Source organism: Dendropsophus ebraccatus, chromosome 6, assembly GCF_027789765.1.
Source record: "Dendropsophus ebraccatus isolate aDenEbr1 chromosome 6, aDenEbr1.pat, whole genome shotgun sequence".
Taxonomy (NCBI): domain Eukaryota; kingdom Metazoa; phylum Chordata; class Amphibia; order Anura; family Hylidae; genus Dendropsophus; species Dendropsophus ebraccatus.
The window spans coordinates 151,806,713-151,830,723 of record NC_091459.1 but is presented as its reverse complement, the minus strand read 5'-3'; the positions used below and the strand labels follow the sequence as shown (position 1 = coordinate 151,830,723).

General features: G+C 51.9%; 1 protein-coding gene across 1 annotated transcript in view; it reads right to left on the bottom strand.

Annotated features, from left to right (window-relative positions):
* Nucleotides 1-1,360: 1,360 nt before the first annotated feature.
* Nucleotides 1,361-24,011, bottom strand: part of SNX17 (sorting nexin 17) — a 37,304-nt gene continuing 14,653 nt past the window's right edge. Inside the window, exons 3-16 of the mRNA XM_069973300.1 lie at nt 17,397-17,471; nt 15,865-15,982; nt 14,276-14,340; nt 13,261-13,371; nt 12,883-12,973; nt 11,124-11,211; nt 9,778-9,847; nt 9,122-9,214; nt 7,923-8,126; nt 6,479-6,595; nt 6,099-6,176; nt 2,624-2,698; nt 2,494-2,535; nt 1,361-2,272 (exon numbers count right to left, since the gene is read on the bottom strand). Of these exons, the coding sequence (XP_069829401.1) occupies nt 2,153-2,272; nt 2,494-2,535; nt 2,624-2,698; nt 6,099-6,176; nt 6,479-6,595; nt 7,923-8,126; nt 9,122-9,214; nt 9,778-9,847; nt 11,124-11,211; nt 12,883-12,973; nt 13,261-13,371; nt 14,276-14,340; nt 15,865-15,982; nt 17,397-17,471 (1,347 nt within the window). The 3' untranslated portion in view covers nt 1,361-2,152. The remainder of the gene's footprint in view (nt 2,273-2,493; nt 2,536-2,623; nt 2,699-6,098; nt 6,177-6,478; nt 6,596-7,922; nt 8,127-9,121; nt 9,215-9,777; nt 9,848-11,123; nt 11,212-12,882; nt 12,974-13,260; nt 13,372-14,275; nt 14,341-15,864; nt 15,983-17,396; nt 17,472-24,011) is intronic.

Here is a 24,011-nt window from a genome sequence, read left to right as displayed (position 1 = left end):
GAGGTGCGCCCTGCATTTCTTGGCGCTGAAGAATGAACATATTCATTCTACAGCGCGGGGAGAGGAGCGGCGTGCAGCTCCCATAGAGCGTCATTAGGACACGGAGGCTGGCGGCATTCTGCGGCGGACAATTCCGCGTTTCTTAATCTGTGTTAACGGGCCCTAAGACGGGGGGAAAAAAAATAAAATCAAACTCTGTCACCAGACCCGAACCCTTCAGTAATCCTGACACTTACCATTGCACCATAGGCAGAAGCTGTGGAAGCAGGAGTAAAATAGTCCAAAAAAAATAGATCTAATTCTATGCCTAGGCCAGGTTCACACTATGTAAAAACAACGCTCGCATTTCATAACAACTACGGCCATTGTTATGAAATACGGACGTTGTTTTTACATAGTGTGAACCTGGCCTGAGGCTGCAGCACATGTGGTATTTGATTCCCTTGTTATACACTGCAATTCCGACTCTGGCCACTGGGTGTGCTGCATATGTAAACAGACAGAGCAGCTTGTAAACAAACAATACAAGATATAAAAAGAGCTTTTTCATCTCAAGAGAAGCTGATAGAGAAGAAAAATGTATATGGGGAGGTTTGTCTTGACTTAGGCAATAATGCTAGATGATTTTTGAAAAAACATAAAAATCCTGGAAAACCTCTTTTAAGCTTTGCCAAACAGATCTTGCATAGCATTCTATTGTAGATACTGGGCAAACTGGCATTGCATCCATGATCCTACACATCTTTTGTCTTTATCTTTAGGAGCTCACCAGTGTTATATAGGAGAGCTGCAGATTTCAAATTTGGTGCCGCTATAGGCCACTTCCTGTGTAGGCGGGAGCCGGCACGTGACGTCACAGTATATGTCCGCACTCCAGTCAGAGCCTGTGCGCATGTGCAAAAGCTCCCACCACAGCAGAAGGCGGCGGGGGAACAGCTATTGAAGGGCCAGCGGCGTCTTAATGCCCCCCCGCATTAACTCCGAGGGTGCCGCAGGGGGAGCAGGGATCGGAGGCAGCAGAAGGAAGGACCCGCAGGCCGCTCCTCCACCCTGTCCCAGGACCCATTACCACACAGGATCACAGGTAACTTCCGTGTTTGTTGATCTTGTCACGGGGATTTGTGTTTCCTGTTCCTTATAGGGTCAAAGGTGACGTCCTCCATGTGTGGCGCTGTCATGAGGACGCCGTGAAAAGACGACATTTCCGGATGTAAATCTGAGCTACAAATAAGTGAGGCACGGGAGTCTGGCTTTAGCTATTCGGCTTCACCAGATCTCTCCCCATATGGAGAAGGACATCCACAGCGGACTGATCCACACGGGGGACACCATACAGAGACGCACAGAAGCCCGGACGCCATTTAATGTAAACAGCTCATTTATTCTTGGAAGATAATCGATCGGCTCGATGTGTAAACAGCAAAGTACAAGCGGCTGATCATGTGACGGACGTCTCCTCCTCACCAATCACGGTTCTGTATATACACGATCGGCTAATCCTAAGCACGGGAGGCAGACAACACATTCACCGACACACGTGACGCAGCATATACGACCCTCACATTCTATACATATGATCCATTGCCGTGGCCGGAGCGGTCATACAAGCCACGCCTCCTGCAGCAGCCTCCCTTCCGTCTGTTGCTGGCATAGAAAAGCTTATACACGTCATGGGATTGGCACTTGAGCGCCTCAGCAGATCCACTTTCTACTGATTTTCGGCTCCTAAAGTTCATTTGGTCAGAATTTGGCACCATGAGCGTGAAGTGCGATTACATACAATATGTGTGTGCATATAGCTATACATGTTAACCCTTATGGTCCTGGTGTTATATAAGGAATATTGCTAATCCGACATTCATTCACTGAGCAGCAGTGGGAGCTGGCGGGTAGAGGGCTAAATTCATTAAAAATATTGGGGTTTGGTCCCCACTCTGTGCAAATCTCTGAATTATAAGTGCAAGCTGAGCGCTACATATGAGTATTAGTGTTGGTAGCGGGGGCCCCAGCGCAGGAGAGCACCTCCCCCGTATCTGCTGGTGGAGAGCATATCTCTATCGACCCTTGTCTGAGATGAAGCCTCAGCCTCGCTGACAATCACAATGGAGGCAAAAGTCCCAAAAAGGCAACTCCTGGATGGAGAGACCAAGCTTCACAAGTCCTCATCCCCAATGCCCTCAAAGGCGTAGTTTCCGTGGAAGTCCTCCGCACTGACATCATTGTTGGAGCTGGAGTTGCTGATTCCACGGAGACTGACAGAGCTGAGCTTACTCTGCGGGAAGACATGACATACATGGGGTCAATAAGCAGAACTACAAACATGGCGGCCATCAAGAGAAGGACAACAGATGACCGACTGTACCACTTCTACACAGCAGCAGTGAGGGGTCTCCATGCCGCCCCCCTACATAGGGTGAGTGTGAGTGACCACTGCCCGGAGCTGCACATGGCACTATAAGGAGCCTTCTCAGGACGTTCACCATGAACACTTACTGACAACTTGACGATGGGCTCTCGGCTTCCATCTGGAGAATCCTGCAGATAGAGAGGGAGAGATGAGATGTCAGGACAGGAGACAGATAGGTGGCGGGTTGGGAGGAAAATGTCAAATCTCAGGTCTCACCAGCACTGGCGGCGATTTCACTGCCTGCTGACTGTCAGATCGCCGCACCAAGCACGACTGTCTCTTTCGCGACATCTGTCAGACAAAATGTATAGTTTAGGATAAAGCACCTACATGCAGAAGACTCCTGCCGTCCATCCTTCAAAACCACATCAACTATCCACCCATCACTCTATAACCCCACCGACAGGATAGACCACTCCATAACTCCACCCAAAGGGCAGACCACCCCCACCGACAGGATAGACCACTCCATAACTCCACCCAAAGGGCAGACCACCCCCACCGACAGGATAGACCACTCCATAACTCCACCCAAAGGGCAGACCACCCCCACCGACAGGATAGACCACTCCATAACTCCACCCAAAGGGCAGACCACCCCCACCGACAGGATAGACCACTCCATAACTCCACCCAAAGGACAGACCACCCCCACCTTCCCAGAACACACTATAACTCCACCCAAAGGACAGACCACCCCCACCGACAGGATAGACCACTCCATAAATCCACCCAAAGGGCAGACCACCCCTACCTTCCACAGAACACTCTATAACTCCACCCAGAGGACAGACCCTAAACCCTGCCCACAGGGCAGTCTACGCTGACCAGCAGCAGGATAGAGCACAACTACTATCCATAGGACACCCCCACCGACTGGGTGAATGACTAACCACAGGCCGCTCCTCCTGTCTCCCTGGAGCAGTATACATTGCACATCTCTGGCATGGCTGCCTCCTCACATGGACACCACAGGCCGCTCCTCCTGTCTCTCCGGAGCAGTACACATTGCACATCTCTGGCATGGCTGCCTCCTCACATGGACACCACAGGCCGCTCCTCCTGTCTCTCCGGAGCAGTACACATTGCACATCTCTGGCATGGCTGCCTCCCCACAGGGACACCACAGGCCGCTCCTCCTGTCTCCCTGGAGCAGTACACATTGCACATCTCTGGCATGGCTGCCTCTTCACATGGACACCACAGGCCGCTCCTCCTGTCTCCCTGGAGCAGTACACATTGCACATCTCAGGCATGGCTGCCTCCTCACAGGGACACCACAGGCCGCTCCTCCTGTCTCCCTGGAGCAGTACACATTGCACATCTCTGGCATGGCTGCCTCCCCACATGGACACCACAGGCCGCTCCTCCTGTCTCCCTGGAGTAGTATACATTGCACATCTCTGGCATGGCTGCCTTCTCACATGGACACCACAGGCCGCTCCTACTGTCTCCCTGGAGCAGTATACATTGCACATCTCTGGCATGGCTGCCTCCTCACAGGGACACCACAGGCCGCTCCTCCTGTCTCCCTGGAGCAGTATACATTGCACATCTCTGGCATGGCTGCCTCCTCACAGGGACACCACAGGCCGCTCCTCCTGTCTCCCTGGAGTAGTATACATTGCACATCTCTGGCATGGCTGCCTCCTCACATGGACACCACAGGCCGCTCCTCCTGTCTCCCTGGAGTAGTATACATTGCACATCTCTGGCATGGCTGCCTCCTCACATGGACACCACAGGCCGCTCCTCCTGTCTCCCTGGAGCAGTACACATTGCACATCTCTGGCATGGCTGCCTCCTCACATGGACACCACAGGCCGCTCCTCCTGTCTCCCTGGAGCAGTACACATTGCACATCTCTGGCATGGCTGCCTCCTCACATGGACACCACAGGCCGCTCCTCCTGTCTCCCTGGAGTAGTATACATTGCACATCTCTGGCATGGCTGCCTCCTCACATGGACACCACAGGCCGCTCCTCCAGTCTCTCCGGAGCAGTATACATTGCACATCTCTGGCATGGCTGCCTCCTCACAGGGACACCACAGGCCGCTCCTCCTGTCTCCCTGGAGCAGTACACATTGCACATCTCTGGCATGGCTGCCTCCTCACAGGGACACCACAGGCCGCTCCTCCTGTCTCTCCGGAGCAGTACACATTGCACATCTCTGGCATGGCTGCCTTCTCACATGGACACCACAGGCCGCTCCTCCTGTCTCCCTGGAGCAGTATACATTGCACATCTCTGGCATGGCTGCCTCCTCACATGGACACCACAGGCCGCTCCTCCTGTCTCCCTGGAGCAGTACACATTGCACATCTCTGGCATGGCTGCCTCCTCACATGGACACCACAGGCCGCTCCTCCTGTCTCCCTGGAGCAGTACACATTGCACATCTCTGGCATGGCTGCCTCCTCACATGGACACCACAGGCCGCTCCTCCTGTCTCTCCAGAGCAGTATACATTGCACATCTCTGGCATGGCTGCCTCCTCACAGGGACACCACAGGCCGCTCCTCCTGTCTCCCTGGAGCAGTACACATTGCACATCTCAGGCATGGCTGCCTCCTCACATGGACACCACAGGCCGCTCCTCCTGTCTCCCTGGAGCAGTACACATTGCACATCTCTGGCATGGCTGCCTCCTCACATGGACACCACAGGCCGCTCCTCCTGTCTCCCTGGAGCAGTACACATTGCACATCTCTGGCATGGCTGCCTCCTCACAGGGACACCACAGGCCGCTCCTCCTGTCTCCCTGGAGCAGTACACATTGCACATCTCTGGCATGGCTGCCTCCTCACAGGGACACCACAGGCCGCTCCTCCTGTCTCCCTGGAGCAGTACACATTGCACATCTCTGGCATGGCTGCCTCCCCACAGGGACACCACAGGCCGCTCCTCCAGTCTCTCCGGAGCAGTATACATTGCACATCTCTGGCATGGCTGCCTCCTCACATGGACACCACAGGCCGCTCCTCCTGTCTCCCTGGAGCAGTATACATTGCACATCTCTGGCATGGCTGCCTTCTCACAGGGACACCACAGGCCGCTCCTCCTGTCTCCCTGGAGCAGTACACATTGCACATCTCTGGCATGGCTGCCTCCTCACATGGACACCACAGGCCGCTCCTCCTGTCTCCCTGGAGCAGTATACATTGCACATCTCTGGCATGGCTGCCTCCTCACATGGACACCACAGGCCGCTCCTCCTGTCTCCCTGGAGCAGTATACATTGCACATCTCTGGCATGGCTGCCTCCTCACAGGGACACCACAGGCCGCTCCTCCTGTCTCCCTGGAGCAGTACACATTGCACATCTCTGGCATGGCTGCCTCCTCACAGGGACACCACAGGCCGCTCCTCCTGTCTCCCTGGAGCAGTACACATTGCACATCTCTGGCATGGCTGCCTCCCCACAGGGACACCACAGGCCGCTCCTCCAGTCTCTCCGGAGCAGTATACATTGCACATCTCTGGCATGGCTGCCTCCTCACATGGACACCACAGGCCGCTCCTCCTGTCTCCCTGGAGCAGTATACATTGCACATCTCTGGCATGGCTGCCTTCTCACAGGGACACCACAGGCCGCTCCTCCTGTCTCCCTGGAGCAGTACACATTGCACATCTCTGGCATGGCTGCCTCCTCACATGGACACCACAGGCCGCTCCTCCTGTCTCTTACCTTTTTTATGCTGCCTCCGGATTTCTTCACCATGAGCTCGTCCACCATGGACTGCAGGCAGATGCTCATCATGATGGCCTGAGGCAGAAGTGACACCAGTTAGGGGAAGTGATCACTGTAGATCCCCAATCCCACAGACCCAGTGTAGAAGCCCTCCGCCCTCTGTGATAAGTGTGAGGAGTGACTCCCCCACCCGTATACTGTATACACCTGTATGGGCCCCCCTCCGTCCCCGTATACACCTGTATGGGACACCCCCCCCCCTGTATACACCTGGATATGACCCCCCTGTCCCTGTATACACCTGGATGGGACCCCTGTCCCTGTATACACCTGGATGGGACCCCTGTCCCTGTATACACCTGGATGGGACCGGTCACCTGGGGGCTGGAGATGGTGATCCACTGCAGGCGATCTTTACTCATCAGGTACTCGAAGGCCAGCTCCAGGCGGGGCTCCGACTTGTTGGGGCTCCCTGTACCATTGCTGAGTGGGACCTGTGTACAGACAGTGAGACGTCACATGGCCAGCACACACTCCATACATCCACCAATCACTGTGCAGAGACCGCACCATGTGACTCACTACAGAGGAGGAGGATGTCACATAGAGAGACCTCACTGCTGATCTACGGAGGAGGAAGTCACATGGAGAGACCTCAATGCTGATCTAAAAAGGAGGAGGAGGAGGATGTCACATGGAGGGACCTCACTGCTGATCTACAGACGAGGAGGATGAGGATGTCACATGGAGAGACCTCACTGCTGATCTACAGAGGAGGAGGAGGAGGAGGAAGTCACATGGAGAGACCTCACTGCTGTTCTACAGAGGAGGAGGAAGTCACATGGAGATACCTCACTGCTGTTCTACAGAGGAGGAGGAGGAAGTCACATGGAGAGACCTCACTGCTGTTCTATAGAGGAGGAGGAGGAAGTCACATGGAGAGACCTCACTGCTGTTCTACAGAGGAGGAGGAGAAGGAAGTCACATGGAGAGACCTCACTGCTGATCTACAGAGGAGGAGGAGGTCACATGGAGAGACCTCAATGCTGATCTAAAAAGGAGGAGGAGGAGGAAGTCACATGGAGAGACCTCACTGCTGATCTACAGAGGAGGAGGAGGTCACATGGAGAGACCTCAATGCTGATCTAAAAAGGAGGAGGAGGAGGAAGTCACATGGAGAGACCTCACTGCTGATCTACAGAGGAGGAGGAGGTCACATGGAGAGACCTCACTGCTGATCTACAGAGGAGGAGGAGGAGGAGGAGGAAGTCACATGGAGAGACCTCACTGCTGATCTACAGAGGAGGAGGAGGAGGAGGAAGTCACATGGAGAGACCTCACTGCTGATCTACAGAGGAGGAAGTCACATGGAGAGACCTCACTGCTGATCTACAGAGGAGGAGGAGGAGGAGGAGGAGGAGGAGGAGGAAGTCACATGGAGAGACCTCACTGCTGATCTACAGAGGAGGAGGAAGTCACATGGAGACCTCACTGCTGATCTACAGAGGAGGAGGAGGAGGAGGAAGTCACATGGAGAGACCTCACTGCTGATCTACAGAGGAGGAGGAGGAGGAAGTCACATGGAGAGACCTCACTGCTGATCTACAGAGGAGGAGGAGGAGGAGGAAGTCACATGGAGAGACCTCACTGCTGATCTACAGAGGAGGAGGAGGAGGAGGAGGAAGTCACATGGAGAGACCTCACTGCTGATCTACAGAGGAGGAGGAAGTCACATGGAGAGACCTCACTGCTGAGCTACAGAGGAGAAGAAGGAGGAGGAGGATGTGTCCCCCCCCCCTTTCCCACAGATCTCACACTCACCGATGATGTCACGCGCCAGCACCTCATCCGCGTCACCTTGAAGCTGCCCTCCTTCATCTGCTCGCTGGGCAGCCGCACCTGGAAGTTGAGTTCGTTGTTGCCGGCGCTGACGATCACCTGGCAGCCCTTCTCCGGGAAGTCGGTAATACACGGCTCAAACTTCAGGTAACCGTAATACTTCAGGGTCTGCGCCAGCTGGATGAACTGCACGACATCAAAGGCGGTCAGCATCACCGCCAAATCTAACCGCCCTCCCAGCACCGCCAAATCTGACCGCCCCCACCATGGCCAAATCTAACCGCTGCCCCCCCAGCACCGCCAAATCTAACCGCTGCCCCCCCAGCACCGCCAAATATAACCGCTGCCCCTCCAGCACCGCCAAATATAACCGCTGCCCCTCCAGCACAGTCAAATATAACCGCTGCCCCTCCAGCACAGTCAAATATAACCGCTGCCCCTCAAGCACAGTCAAATATAACCGCTGCCCCTCCAGCACAGTCAAATATAACCGCTGCCCCTCCAGCACAGTCAAATATAACCGCTGCCCCTCCAGCACAGTCAAATATAACCGCTGCCCCTCCAGCACAGTCAAATATAACCGCTGCCCCTCCAGCACAGTCAAATATAACCGCTGCCCCTCAAGCACAGTCAAATATAACCGCTGCCCCTCAAGCACTGCCAAATATAGCCGACCTACCCCCAGCACCGCCAAATATATAACTGCTGCCCCCACAGATCTGCCAAATATAACCGCCCCACCAGCACCGGCAAATATAATCGCTGCCCCTCAAGCACTGCCAAATATAACCGCCCCAACCCCTCAGCACCGCCAAATATAACCGCCCCTCCCAGGACCGGCAAATATAAGCGCCCCACTACCACCACCAAATATAATCGCTGTCAAATATAACCGCTGCCCCACCACCACGGCCAAATATAACTGCTGCCCCACCACCACGGCCAAATATAACCGCTGCCCCTCCACCACCGCCAAATATAACCAGTGCCCCTCCACCACCGCCAAATATAACCGCTGCCCCTCCACCACCGCCAAATATAACCGCTGCCCCTCCACCAAAGCCAAATATAACTGCTACCCCCCCACAGATCTGCCAAATATAACCGCCCCCCACCACCGCCAAATATAACCGCTGCCCCCCCCCCCCAGCACTGCCAAATATAACCGCCCCCCCACACACCTCTTTCTTGGAGACTTTTTCCTGCAGGGACTTCAGTTGCCGCAGTTGTTCTTTGTTGACCTGCACCCATCCACGCTCAATGTCACTGACCGTCTGTAACCGAGAACAGGGACATGTGACCCGGATCAGTCATCTCCCCCGCACCCAGCCACGGACGTGTGACCCAGATCTGTCCCCTCCCCCAGCCACGGACGTGTGACCCAGATCCGTCCCCTCCCCCAGCCACGGACGTGTGACCCAGATCCGTCCCCTCCCCCAGCCACGGACGTGTGACCCACACATCCGTCCCCTCCCCCAGCCACGGACGTGTGACCCAGATCCGCCCCCTCCCCCAGCCACGGACGTGTGACCCAGATACGTCCCCTTCCCAAGCCACGGACGTGTGACCCAGATCTGTCCCCTCCCCCAGCCACAGACATGTGACCCAGATCTGTCCCCTCCCCCAGCCACAGACATATGACCCAGATCTGTCCCCTCCCCCAGCCACGGACGTGTGACCCAGATCCGTCCCCTCCCCCAGCCACAGACATGTGATCCAGATCTGTCCCCTCCCCCAGCCACGGACGTGTGACCCAGATCCGTCCCCTCCCCCAGCCACAGACATGTGACCCAGATCTGTCCCCTCCCCCAGCCACATGTGATGTGAGGACACAGACCTGAGCGTACAGGAGGTTCAGCCCCACCCGCTTCTCCATCACATCATCATCATACGAGGCGTCCCAGTAACTGCGGAGGGAAGAGCATCAGGTGACCACAGATCCCAGAGGAGCATCACCCCGAGCCGCCGTCATACATCGTCCCGAGCCGCCGTCATACATCATACATCACCCCGAGCCGCCGTCATACATCACCCCGAGCTGCCGTCATACATCATACATCACCCCGAGCCGCCGTCATACATCATCCCGAGCCGCAGACATACATCATACATCACCCCGAGCCGCAGTCATACATCATACATCGTCCCGAGCAGCCGTCATACATCATACATCACCCCGAGCCGCCGTCATACATCACCCCGAGCTGCCGTCATACATCATCCCGAGCCGCAGACATACATCATACATCACCCCGAGCCGCAGTCATACATCATACATCGTCCCGAGCAGCCGTCATACATCATACATCACCCCGAGCCGCCGTCATACATCACCCCGAGCCGCAGTCATACATCGTCCCGAGCAGCCGTCATACATCATACATCACCCCGAGCCGCCGTCATACATCACCCCGAGCCGCAGTCATACATCATCCCGAGCCGCCGTCATACATCATACATCACCCCGAGCCGCCGTCATACATCACCTCAAGCCGCAGTCATACATCATACATCACCCCGAGCCGCAGTCATACATCATACATCACCCCGAGCCGCAGTCATACATCATACATCACCCCGAGCCGCAGTCATACATCATACATCATCCCGAGCCGCAGTCATACATCATACATCATCCCGAGCCGCAGTCATACATCATACATCACCCCGAGCCGCAGTCATACATCATACATCACCCCGAGCCGCAGTCATACATCATACATCACCCCGAGCCGCAGTCATACATCATACATCATCCCGAGCCGCAGTCATACATCATACATCATCCCGAGCCGCAGTCATACATCATCCCGAGCCGCAGTCATACATCATACATCATCCCGAGCCGCAGTCATACATCATACATCATCCCGAGCCGCAGTCATACATCATACATCACCCCGAGCCGCAGTCATACATCATACATCATCCCGAGCCGCCGTCATACATCATCCCGAGCCGCAGTCATACATCATACATCACCCCGAGCCGCAGTCATACATCATACATCACCCCGAGCCGCAGTCATACATCATACATCACCCCGAGCCGCAGTCATACATCACCCCGAGCCGCAGTCATACATCATACATCACCCCGAGCCGCAGTCATACATCACCCCGATCTCCCTCCCTCATCCATTGGTGCCTGGCCTGCACTATGGTAGACACAATCATGGCGGACCTCTTGCGCAGGATGATCTTGTGGTCTCTGCTCCGCAGGCTGGTGACAGACACGTACGGCAGCTCAAACTCCTGCAGCTTCCTGACAACTGGAAGAGGAGAAATACATCACTGATCTGCTTGGAGGGTGAGGAGGAGGAGACACTGAGGGTGAGGAGGAAGAGGAGACGCGGAGGGTGAGGAGGAAGAGGAGGAGAAGCGGAGGGTGAAGAGGAAGAGGAGGAGGAGGAGAAGCGGAGGGTGAGGAGGAAGAGGAGGAGGAGACACGGAGGGTGAGGAGGAAGAGGAGGAGGAGACACGGAGGGTGAGGAGGAAGAGACGCGGAGGGTGAGGAGGAAGAGGAGGAGGAGACACGGAGGGTGAGGAGGAAGAGGAGGAGGAGACACGGAGGGTGAGGAGGAAGAGACGCGGAGGGTGAGGAGGAAGAGGAGGAGGAGACGCAGAGGAAGAGGAGACGCGGAGGGTGAGGAGGAGGAGGAGACGCGGAGGATGAGGGTAAGGTGTAGGAAGCAGAGGATGGGGGTGAAGGAGAGAAATGGTGGAGGGAGGTGGTGAGGTATTTGGTGTCCGGTCTCATTGTGTGACTGCCCCATATACTATGCTCGGCTGTATATATATATATATATATATATACACACACACACACACACACACACACACACTCTGTGTACTCTATTCCCCATCAGTAAGCACACGCTGGCAGATACTAAGGGGTGACTGTGCACGCGACTTTCTGCCTGTCTCCCACCATCCTCCCTGCCTTTGGGCCAATCAGAGCTCTGCCCAAGTTTCCTCATCTGTCATGACCTGTCAAGTTACCTCAGCTCCACCAATAGGGAGCAAGCCCTGGGAGTATAATGGTGGAGAGGGCCATGTGCTGTGACGGGTGGAGTGGAGCTTAGTTGTACAGGAGATGGATGCTGTACTGCTGCTCCAGGTCCGGTCCTCCGGCTCACCATACATTGCTTTATACACCGGAGATGCGACTACAGCCTGAAAGTGACTCTGTACCCACAATCTGACCCCCCCAAAACCACTTGTACCGTCAGATAGCGGCTTTTAATCCAGGATCTGTCCTGCGCTCTGTTTGGCAGGTGATGCAGTTATTGTCCTAAAAAACAACTTTTAAACTGGCAGCCCTGTGCCTTATGGCTGGGGCTTAGATTGTGTATGCATTAGGCTGGCACACCAGCTCTTCCTCCCCGCCCTCCTCATCATTAGGAATGCTCCAGGCAGATTGCTTCCTATTCCCCACCTGTGTGAGCACGGCACATGTGCTGGATCGTTAGGACACCTGTGCAATGTTCAGCATGGAGAAAATGTTCCAGTGGCATTCCTAATGATGAGGAGGGTGGGGAGGAGGGACGGAGGGGTGGTGCAAAGTTAGGGCACAGATACTCCCTTTGGGCACGGGGCTGCAAGTTTAAAAGCAGCTATCTGAAGGTACAAGTGGTTTGGGGGGTCAAATTGTGGGTACAGTCTCGCTTGAAGGAACTGCCTGTCCACGCTTAGGGGGTCAGTCTCTTCAAGTTAAGTCCTGCGATCTGCAGTGTTAGAGTTTCCAGTCAGAGGTTGGAGAAGTGCTCCTTGCCGGCGTGCCCCGCTGCAAGCTGCTTAGTCCTCTCGGTCTAGGGGGTGATGGTCAGCTCCTACCAGTGTTCTGCCTCGATGAGGGTCACCTGACTGATGTACCAGCCTGTGACATCACATCTGACACCCATCATACAGCAGTGATGATGTCACACATATACACTACTGACATGAGAAGGATCCATCGGCACCGTCCTTTATCAGGTAGAGGCTGAAGTATCCGATCAGCTCCTCCGGGAGATCCAGCTTGGCGGCCACGGCCTGAGGAAACGGGAAGAACGAGCTGTGATAGAGCATCCAACATGATGTCACCACATACGGGGGGGGAAGGGTTAGGGAATATGTATGATGTCACCACATACGGGGGCGGGGTATATGTATGATAGACACAGGAGGGGGCGGGGTAGTATGATGTCACACACTCAGGAGGGGGCAGGGCAGTATGATGTCACACACTCAGGAGGGGGCAGGGCAGTATGATGTCACACACACGCAGAAGGGGGCGGGGTAGTATTATGTCACACACACAGGAGAGTGCGGAGTCTCACCTCCAGGACGTCCTCGGTCTGGTCGGATGTCAGGATGGACACTTTCACCTTTTGTCCATTGGAAAGAAAAACCTCCAGCTGCACCTCCTCTGTAGGGATCTGCTGGGTCTCCTGCCGGGGGAGGAGAGCGGACCCTCAGTTTACAGACAGCACCGAGACCCCCGCCACCGCCTACGGGGGAGGAGAGCGGACCCTCGGCTCACAGACAGCACAGAGACCCCCGCCACCGTCTACGGGGGAAGGAGAGCGGACCCTCGGCTCACAGACAGCACAGAGACCCCCGCCACCGCCTACGGGGGAAGGAGAGCGGACCCTCGGCTCACAGACAGCACAGAGACCCCCGCCACCGCCTACGGGGGAAGGAGAGCGGACCCTCGGCTCACAGACAGCACAGAGACCCCCGCCACCGCCTACGGGGGAAGGAGAGCGGACCCTCGGCTCACAGACAGCACAGAGACCCCCGCCACCGTCTACGGGGGAAGGAGAGCGGACCCTCGCCTCACAGACAGCACAGAGACCCCCGCCACCGCCTACGGGGGAAGGAGAGCGGACCCTCGGCTCACAGACAGCACAGAGACCCCCGCCACCGTCTACGGGGGAAGGAGAGCGGACCCTCGGCTCACAGACAGCACAGAGACCCCCGCCACCGCCTACGGGGGAAGGAGAGCGGACCCTCGGCTCACAGACAGCACAGAGACCCCCGCCACCGCCTACGGGGGAAGGAGAGCGGACCCTCGGCTCACAGACAGCACAGAGACCCCCGCCACCGCCTACGGGGGAAGGAGAGCGGACCCTCGGCTCACAGACAGCACAGAGACCCCCGCCACCGCCTACGGGGGAAGGAGAGCGGACCTTCGGCTCACAGACAGCACAGAGACCCCCGCCACCGCCTACGTGGGAAGGAGAGCGGACCCTCGGCTCACAGACAGCACAGAGACCCCCGCCACCGCCTACGGGGGAAGGAGAGCGGACCCTCGGCTCACAGACAGCACAGAGATGAGGTGACATTACTGACCTGCTGGGAGCGCCGCAAAAAGCTGTTGAAGATCTCGCTGGATCCCAGCACCGGGTCCTGCCGCACTACAGAGACAAGAAGAGCGGTCACAGTCCACAGCCGCCAGCACCAGGGGCCCGCGGTGCAGTCCACAGCCGCCAGCACCAGGGGCCCGCGGTGCAGTCCACAGCCGCCAGCACCAGGGGCCCGCGGTGCAGTCCACAGCCGCCAGCACCAGGGGCCCGCGGTGCAGTCCACAGCCGCCAGCACCAGGGGCCCGCGGTGCAGTCCACAGCCGCCAGCACCAGGGGCCAGCGGTGCAGTCCACAGCCGCCAGCACCAGGGGCCCGCGGTGCAGTCCACAGCCGCCAGCACCAGGGGCCCGCGGTGCAGTCCACAGCCGCCAGCACCAGGGGCCCGCGGTGCAGTCCACAGCCGCCAGCACCAGGGGCCAGCGGTGCAGTCCACAGCCGCCAGCACCAGGGGCCCGCGGTGCAGTCCACAGCCGCCAGCACCAGGGGCCCGCGGTGCAGTCCACAGCCGCCAGCACCAGGGGCCCGCGGTGCAGTCCACAGCCGCCAGCACCAGGGGCCCGCGGTGCAGTCCACAGCCGCCAGCACCAGGGGCCCGCGGTGCAGTCCACAGCCGCCAGCACCAGGGGCCCGCGGTGCAGTCCACAGCCGCCAGCACCAGGGGCCCGCGGTGCAGTCCACAGCCGCCAGCACCAGGGGCCCGCGGTGCAGTCCACAGCCGCCAGCACCAGGGGCCCGCGGTGCAGTCCACAGCCGCCAGCACCAGGGGCCCACGGTGCAGTCCACAGCCGCCAGCACCAGGGGCCCACGGTGCAGTCCACAGCCGCCAGCACCAGGGGCCCACGGTGCAGTCCACAGCCGCCAGCACCAGGGGCCCACGGTGCAGTCCACAGCCGCCAGCACCAGGGGCCCACGGTGCAGTCCACAGCCGCCAGCACCAGGGGCCCACGGTGCAGTCCACAGCCGCCAGCACCAGGGGCCCACGGTGCAGTCCACAGCCGCCAGCACCAGGGGCCCACGGTGCAGTCCACAGCCGCCAGCACCAGGGGCCCACGGTGCAGTCCACAGCCGCCAGCACCAGGGGCCCACGGTGCAGTCCACAGCCGCCAGCACCAGGGGCCCACGGTACAGTCCACAGCCGCCAGCACCAGGGGCCCACGGTACAGTCCACAGCCGCCAGCACCAGGGGCCCACGGTACAGTCCACAGCCGCCAGCACCAGGGGCCCACGGTACAGTCCACAGCCGCCAGCACCAGGGGCCCACGGTGCAGTCCACAGCCGCCAGCACCAGGGGCCCACGGTACAGTCCACAGCCGCCAGCACCAGGGGCCCACGGTACAGTCCACAGCCGCCAGCACCAGGGGCCCACGGTACAGTCCACAGCCGCCAGCACCAGGGGCCCACGGTACAGTCCACAGCCGCCAGCACCAGGGGCCCACGGTACAGTCCACAGCCGCCAGCACCAGGGGCCCACGGTACAGTCCACAGCCGCCAGCACCAGGGGCCCACGGTACATACCACAGCCGCCGCTGCCCACAGAACACTGCTGCCGCCACCAGTCACACACGCGCCACTTACCCGCCTGCATATACTTCTCCAGCTGCTCGCGCCTCTGCTCCACCTCAGATGGCGTCAGGGTAAAAAGCTTCTTAGGCGGAAACAGGGGAACCATGTTGTTTCCATATTCCTTCCTGAGCTGTAACAGGAGACAAGAGAGGAGGAGGTAACAGCGCAGGGTATATATACCCCCCATAGACCAGTATATATACCCCACCAGCCATGCCCCCCATACACCTGTATATATACCCCCCCAGCCATGTCGCCCTAAACACCTGCATATATACCCCCCAGCCATGCCCCCCATACACCTGTATATATACCCCCCATACACCAGTATATATACCCCACCAGCCATGCCCCCCATACACCTGTATATATACCCCCCCAGCCATGTCGCCCTAAACACCTGCATATATACCCCCCAGCCATCTGTATATATACCCCCCATACACCAGTATATATACCCCACCAGCCATGCCCCCCATACACCTGTATATATACCCCCCCAGCCATGCTGCCCATATCCTGTATATATACCCCCCATACACCTGTATATATACCCCCCTATACACCTGTATATATACTCCCCCAGCCATGCCGCCCATACACCTGTATATATACCCCCCCATATACCTGTATATATACCCCCCCATATACCTGTATATATACCCCCCCATACACCTGTATATATACCCCCCAAATACACCTGTATATATAACCCCCCATACACCTGTATATATACCCCACCAGCCATGCCGCCCATACACCAGTATCTATACCCCCCATACACCTGTATATATACCCCACCAGCCATGTCGCCCATACACCTGTATATATATACCCCACCAGCCATGCCCCCAAACACCTGTAAATATATCCCCCCAGCCATGCCACCCATACACCTGTATATATACCCCCCCAGCCATGCCCCTCCATACACCTGTATATATACCCCACCAGCCATGCCCCCCCAAAAACCTGTATATATATCCCCCCCCAGCCATGCCGCCCCATACAGCCCTCAAGCAAGGCCACCCATACACCTGTATATATACTCCCCCAGCCATGCTGCCCATACACCTGTATATATACCCCCCCAGCCATGCCCCCATACACCTGTATATATAACCCCCCAACCATGCCGCCCATACACCTGTATATATACCCCCCAGCCTTGCTGCCTATACACCTGTATATATACCCCACCAGCCATGCCCCCCATACACCTGTATATATACCCCCCAGCCTTGCTGCCTATACACCTGTATATATACCCCACCAACCATGCCCCCATACACCTGTATATATACCCCCCCAGCCATGCCCCCATACACCTGTATATATACGCCCCCAGCCATGCCCCCATACACCTGTATATAACCCCCCAACCATGCCGCCCATACACCTGTATATATACCCCCCAGCCTTGCTGCCTATACACCTGTATATATACCCCACCAGCCATGCCCCCCATACACCTGTATATATACCCCCCAGCCATGCCCCCCATACACCGGTATATATACCCCCCCAGCCCTTATGCCCCTCACCTGCTCATGGAGACAGAACATCTGGCTGTACCGTACCCTGCAGTGTAGAACCCCGTTCACATGGATGTTATAAGCCTAAAAAGGAAAACACAACATAATATGGCGGCTGGGGATCAGTATCAGCTATGACCCACGATCAGTATAATAGTATCTGGTGATTATATACAGAGATGTGATCAGTATAATAGTGCTCTGGTGATTATATACAGAGGTGTGATCAGTATAATAGTGCTCTGGTGATTATATACAGAGGTGTGATCAGTATAATAGTGCTCTGGTGATTATATACAGAGGTGTGATCAGTATAATAGTGCTCTGGTGATTATATACAGAGGTGTGATCAGTATAATAGTGCTCTGGTGATTATATAGGGAGGTGTGATCAGTATAATAGTGCTCTGGTGATTATATACAGGGTGTGATCAGTATAATAGTGCTCTGGTGATTATATAGGGAGGTGTGATCAGTATAATAGTGCTCTGGTGATTATATAGGGAGGTGTGATCAGTATAATAGTGCTCTGGTGATTATATAGGGAGGTGTGATCAGTATAATAGTGCTCTGGTGATTATATACAGGGTGTGATCAGTATAATAGTGCTCTGGTGATTATATACAGAGATGTGGTCAGTATAATAGTGCTCTGGTGATTATATACAGGGTGTGATCAGTATAATAGTGCTCTGGTGATTATATAGGGAGGTGTGATCAGTATAATAGTGCTCTGGTGATTATATACAGGGTGTGTGATCAGTATAATAGTGCTCTGGTGATTATATACAGGGTGTGATCAGTATAATAGTGCTCTGGTGATTATATACAGGGTGTGATCAGTATAATAGTGCTCTGGTGATTATATAGGGAGGTGTGATCAGTATAATAGTGCTCTGGTGATTATATAGGGAGGTGTGATCAGTATAATAGTGCTCTGGTGATTATATACAGAGATGTGATCAGTATAATAGTGCTCTGGTGATTATATAGGGAGGTGTGATCAGTATAATAGTGCTCTGGTGATTATATACAGAGATGTGATCAGTATAATAGTGCTCTGGTGATTATATACAGAGATGTGATCAGTATAATAGTGCTCTGGTGATTATATACAGAGGTGTGATCAGTATAATAGTGCTCTGGTGATTATATAGGGAGGTGTGATCAGTATAATAGTGCTCTGGTGATTATATACAGGGTGTGATCAGTATAATAGTATCTGGTGATTATATACAGAGATGTGATCAGTATAATAGTGCTCTGGTGATTATATACAGGGAGTGGTCAGTATAATAGTGCTCTGGTGATTATATACAGAGGTGTGATCAGTATAATAGTGTTCTGGTGATTATATACAGGGTGTGATCAGTATAATAGTGCTCTGGTGATTATATACAGGGTGTGGTCAGTATAATAGTGCTCTGGTGATTATATAGGGAGGTGTGATCAGTATAATAGTATCTGGTGATTATATACAGGGTGTGATCAGTATAATAGTGCTCTGGTGATTATATAGGGAGGTGTGATCAGTATAATAGTATCTGGTGATTATATACAGGGTGTGATCAGTATAATAGTGCTCTGGTGATTATATAGGGAGGTGTGATCAGTATAATAGTGCTCTGGTGATTATATAGGGAGGTGTGATCAGTATAATAGTGCTCTGGTGATTATATACAGGGTGTGATCAGTATAATAGTGTTCTGGTGATTATATACAGAGGTGTGATCAGTATAATAGTGCTCTGGTGATTATATACAGAGGTGTGATCAGTATAATAGTGCTCTGGTGATTATATACAGAGATGTGATCAGTATAACAGTGCTCTGGTGATTATATACAGAGATGTGGTCAGTATAATAGTGCTCTGGTGATTATATACAGAGATGTGATCAGTATAATAGTGCTCTGGTGATTATATACAGGGTGTGATCAGTATAATAGTGCTCTGGTGATTATATACAGAGGTGTGATGGGTATAATAGTGCTCTGGTGATTATATACAGGGTGTGATCAGTATAATAGTGCTCTGGTGATTATATAGGGAGGTGTGATCAGTATAATAGTGCTCTGGTGATTATATACAGGGTGTGGTCAGTATAATAGTGCTCTGGTGATTATATAGGGAGGTGTGATCAGTATAATAGTGCTCTGGTGATTATATAGGGAGGTGTGATCAGTATAATAGTGCTCTGGTGATTATATACAGGGTGTGATCAGTATAATAGTGCTCTGGTGATTATATAGGGAGGTGTGATCAGTATAATAGTGCTCTGGTGATTATATAGGGAGGTGTGATCAGTATAATAGTATCTGGTGATTATATAGGGAGGTGTGATCAGTATAATAGTGCTCTGGTGATTATATACAGAGATGTGATCAGTATAATAGTGCTCTGGTGATTATATACAGAGATGTGATCAGTATAATAGTGCTCTGGTGATTATATACAGAGATGTGATCAGTATAATAGTGCTCTGGTGATTATATACAGAGATGTGATCAGTATAATAGTGCTCTGGTGATTATATAGGGAGGTGTGATCAGTATAATAGTGCTCTGGTGATTATATAGGGAGGTGTGATCAGTATAATAGTGCTCTGGTGATTATATACAGAGATGTGATCAGTATAATAGTGCTCTGGTGATTATATACAGGGTGTGATCAGTATAATAGTGCTCTGGTGATTATATACAGAGATGTGATCAGTATAATAGTGCTCTGGTGATTATATAGGGAGGTGTGATCAGTATAATAGTGCTCTGGTGATTATATAGGGGGGGGGGGTGATCAGTATAATAGTGCTCTGGTGATTATATAGGGAGGTGTGATCAGTATAATAGTGCTCTGGTGATTATATACAGAGGTGTGATCAGTATAATAGTGCTCTGGTGATTATATAGGGAGGTGTGATCAGTATAATAGTGTTCTGGTGATTATATACAGAGGTGTGATCAGTATAATAGTGCTCTGGTGATTATATAGGGAGGTGTGATCAGTATAATAGTGCTCTGGTGATTATATACAGAGATGTGATCAGTATAATAGTGCTCTGGTGATTATATAGGGAGGTGTGATCAGTATAATAGTGTTCTGGTGATTATATACAGAGGTGTGATCAGTATAATAGTGCTCTGGTGATTATATACAGGGTGTGATCAGTATAATAGTGCTCTGGTGATTATATAGGGGGGTGTGGTCAGTATAATAGTGCTCTGGTGATTATATACAGGGTGTGATCAGTATAATAGTGCTCTGGTGATTATATAGGGAGGTGTGATCAGTATAATAGTGCTCTGGTGATTATATAGGGAGGTGTGATCAGTATAATAGTGCTCTGGTGATTATATACAGAGATGTGATCAGTATAATAGTGCTCTGGTGATTATATACAGAGGTGTGATCAGTATAATAGTGCTCTGGTGATTATATACAGGGTGTGATCAGTATAATAGTGCTCTGGTGATTATATAGGGGGGTGTGGTCAGTATAATAGTGCTCTGGTGATTATATAGGGGGGTGTGGTCAGTATAATAGTGCTCTGGTGATTATATACAGAGGTGTGATCAGTATAATAGTGCTCTGGTGATTATATACAGGGTGTGGTCAGTATAATAGTGCTCTGGTGATTATATACAGGGTGTGTGATCAGTATAATAGTATCTGGTGATTATATAGGGAGGTGTGATCAGTATAATAGTGCTCTGGTGATTATATAGGGAGGTCTGATCAGTATAATAGTATCTGGTGATTATATACAGAGATGTGATCAGTATAATAGTGCTCTGGTGATTATATACAGAGATGTGATCAGTATAATAGTGCTCTGGTGATTATATACAGGGTGTGATCAGTATAATAGTGCTCTGGTGATTATATAGGGAGGTGTGATCAGTATAATAGTGCTCTGGTGATTATATAGGGAGGTGTGATCAGTATAATAGTGCTCTGGTGATTATATAGGGAGGTGTGATCAGTATAATAGTGCTCTGGTGATTATATAGGGAGGTCTGATCAGTATAATAGTGCTCTGGTGATTATATAGGGAGGTGTGATCAGTATAATAGTATCTGGTGATTATATACAGAGGTGTGATCAGTATAATAGTGCTCTGGTGATTATATAGGGAGGTGTGATCAGTATAATAGTGTTCTGGTGATTATATACAGAGGTGTGATCAGTATAATAGTGCTCTGGTGATTATATAGGGAGGTGTGATCAGTATAATAGTATCTGGTAATTATATAGGGAGGTGTGATCAGTATAATAGTGCTCTGGTGATTATAAACAGGGTGTGATCAGTATAATAGTGCTCTGGTGATTATATACAGGGTGTGATCAGTATAATAGTGCTCTGGTGATTATATAGGGAGGTGTGATCAGTATAATAGTGCTCTGGTGATTATATACAGAGATGTGATCAGTATAATAGTGCTCTGGTGATTATATACAGCGTGTGATCAGTATAATAGTGCTCTGGTGATTATATACAGGGTGTGATCAGTATAATAGCGCTCTGGTGATTATATACAGGGTGTGATCAGTATAATAGTGCTCTGGTGATTATATAGGGAGGTGTGATCAGTATAAGTGCTCTGGTGATTATATAGGGAGGTGTGATCAGTATAATAGTGCTCTGGTGATTATATACAGATATGTGATCAGTATAATAGTGCTCTGGTGATTATATACAGAGGTGTGATCAGTATAATAGTGCTCTGGTGATTATATACAGAGATGTGATCAGTATAATAGTGCTCTGGTGATTTTATACAGGGTGTGATCAGTATAATAGTGCTCTGGTGATTATATAGGGAGGTGTGATCAGTATAATAGTGCTCTGGTGATTATATAGGGAGGTGTGATCAGTATAATAGTGTTCTGGTGATTATATACAGAGGTGTGATCAGTATAATAGTGCTCTGGTGATTATATACAGAGATGTGATCAGTATAATAGTGCTCTGGTGATTATATAGGGAGGTGTGATCAGTATAATAGTGCTCTGGTGATTATATAGGGGGGGGGGGGTGATCAGTATAATAGTGCTCTGGTGATTATATAGGGAGGTGTGATCAGTATAATAGTGCTCTGGTGATTATATACAGAGATGTGATCAGTATAATAGTGCTCTGGTGATTATATAGGGAGGTCTGATCAGTATAATAGTGCTCTGGTGATTATATACAGAGGTGTGATCAGTATAATAGTGCTCTGGTGATTATATAGGGAGGTGTGATCAGTATAATAGTGCTCTGGTGATTATATACAGAGATGTGATCAGTATAATAGTGCTCTGGTGATTATATAGGGAGGTGTGATCAGTATAATAGTGTTCTGGTGATTATATACAGAGGTGTGATCAGTATAATAGTGCTCTGGTGATTATATACAGGGTGTGATCAGTATAATAGTGCTCTGGTGATTATATAGGGGGGTGTGATCAGTATAATAGTGCTCTGGTGATTATATACAGGTGTTGTGATCAGTATAATAGTGCTCTGGTGATTATATAGGGAGGTGTGATCAGTATAATAGTGCTCTGGTGATTATATAGGGAGGTGTGATCAGTATAATAGTGCTCTGGTGATTATATACAGAGATGTGATCAGTATAATAGTGCTCTGGTGATTATATACAGAGGTGTGATCAGTATAATAGTGCTCTGGTGATTATATACAGGGTGTGATCAGTATAATAGTGCTCTGGTGATTATATAGGGAGGTGTGATCAGTATAATAGTGCTCTGGTGATTATATAGGGGTGTGGTCAGTATAATAGTGCTCTGGTGATTATATACAGGGTGTGATCAGTATAATAGTGCTCTGGTGATTATATAGGGAGGTGTGATCAGTATAATAGTATCTGGTGATTATATACAGGGTGTGATCAGTATAATAGTGCTCTGGTGATTATATAGGGGTGTGATCAGTATAATAGTGCTCTGGTGATTATATACAGGGTGTGATCAGTATAATAGTGCTCTGGTGATTATATACAGGGTGTGATCAGTATAATAGTGCTCTGGTGATTATATAGGGAGGTGTGATCAGTATAATAGTGCTCTGGTGATTATATACAGAGATGTGATCAGTATAATAGTGCTCTGGTGATTATATACAGAGGTGTGATCAGTATAATAGTGCTCTGGTGATTATATACAGAGATGTGATTAGTATAATAGTGCTCTGGTGATTATATACAGAGGTGTGATCAGTATAATAGTGCTCTGGTGATTATATACAGAGATGTGATCAGTATAATAGTGCTCTGGTGATTATATACAGAGGTGTGATCAGTATAATAGTGCTCTGGTGATTATATACAGGGTGTGATCAGTATAATAGTGCTCTGGTGATTATATAGGGGGGTGTGGTCAGTATAATAGTGCTCTGGTGATTATATAGGGGGTGTGGTCAGTATAATAGTGCTCTGGTGATTATATACAGAGGTGTGATCAGTATAATAGTGCTCTGGTGATTATATACAGAGGTGTGATCAGTATAATAGTGCTCTGGTGATTATATACAGGGTGTGGTCAGTATAATAGTGCTCTGGTGATTATATACAGGGTGTGTGATCAGTATAATAGTATCTGGTGATTATATAGGGAGGTGTGATCA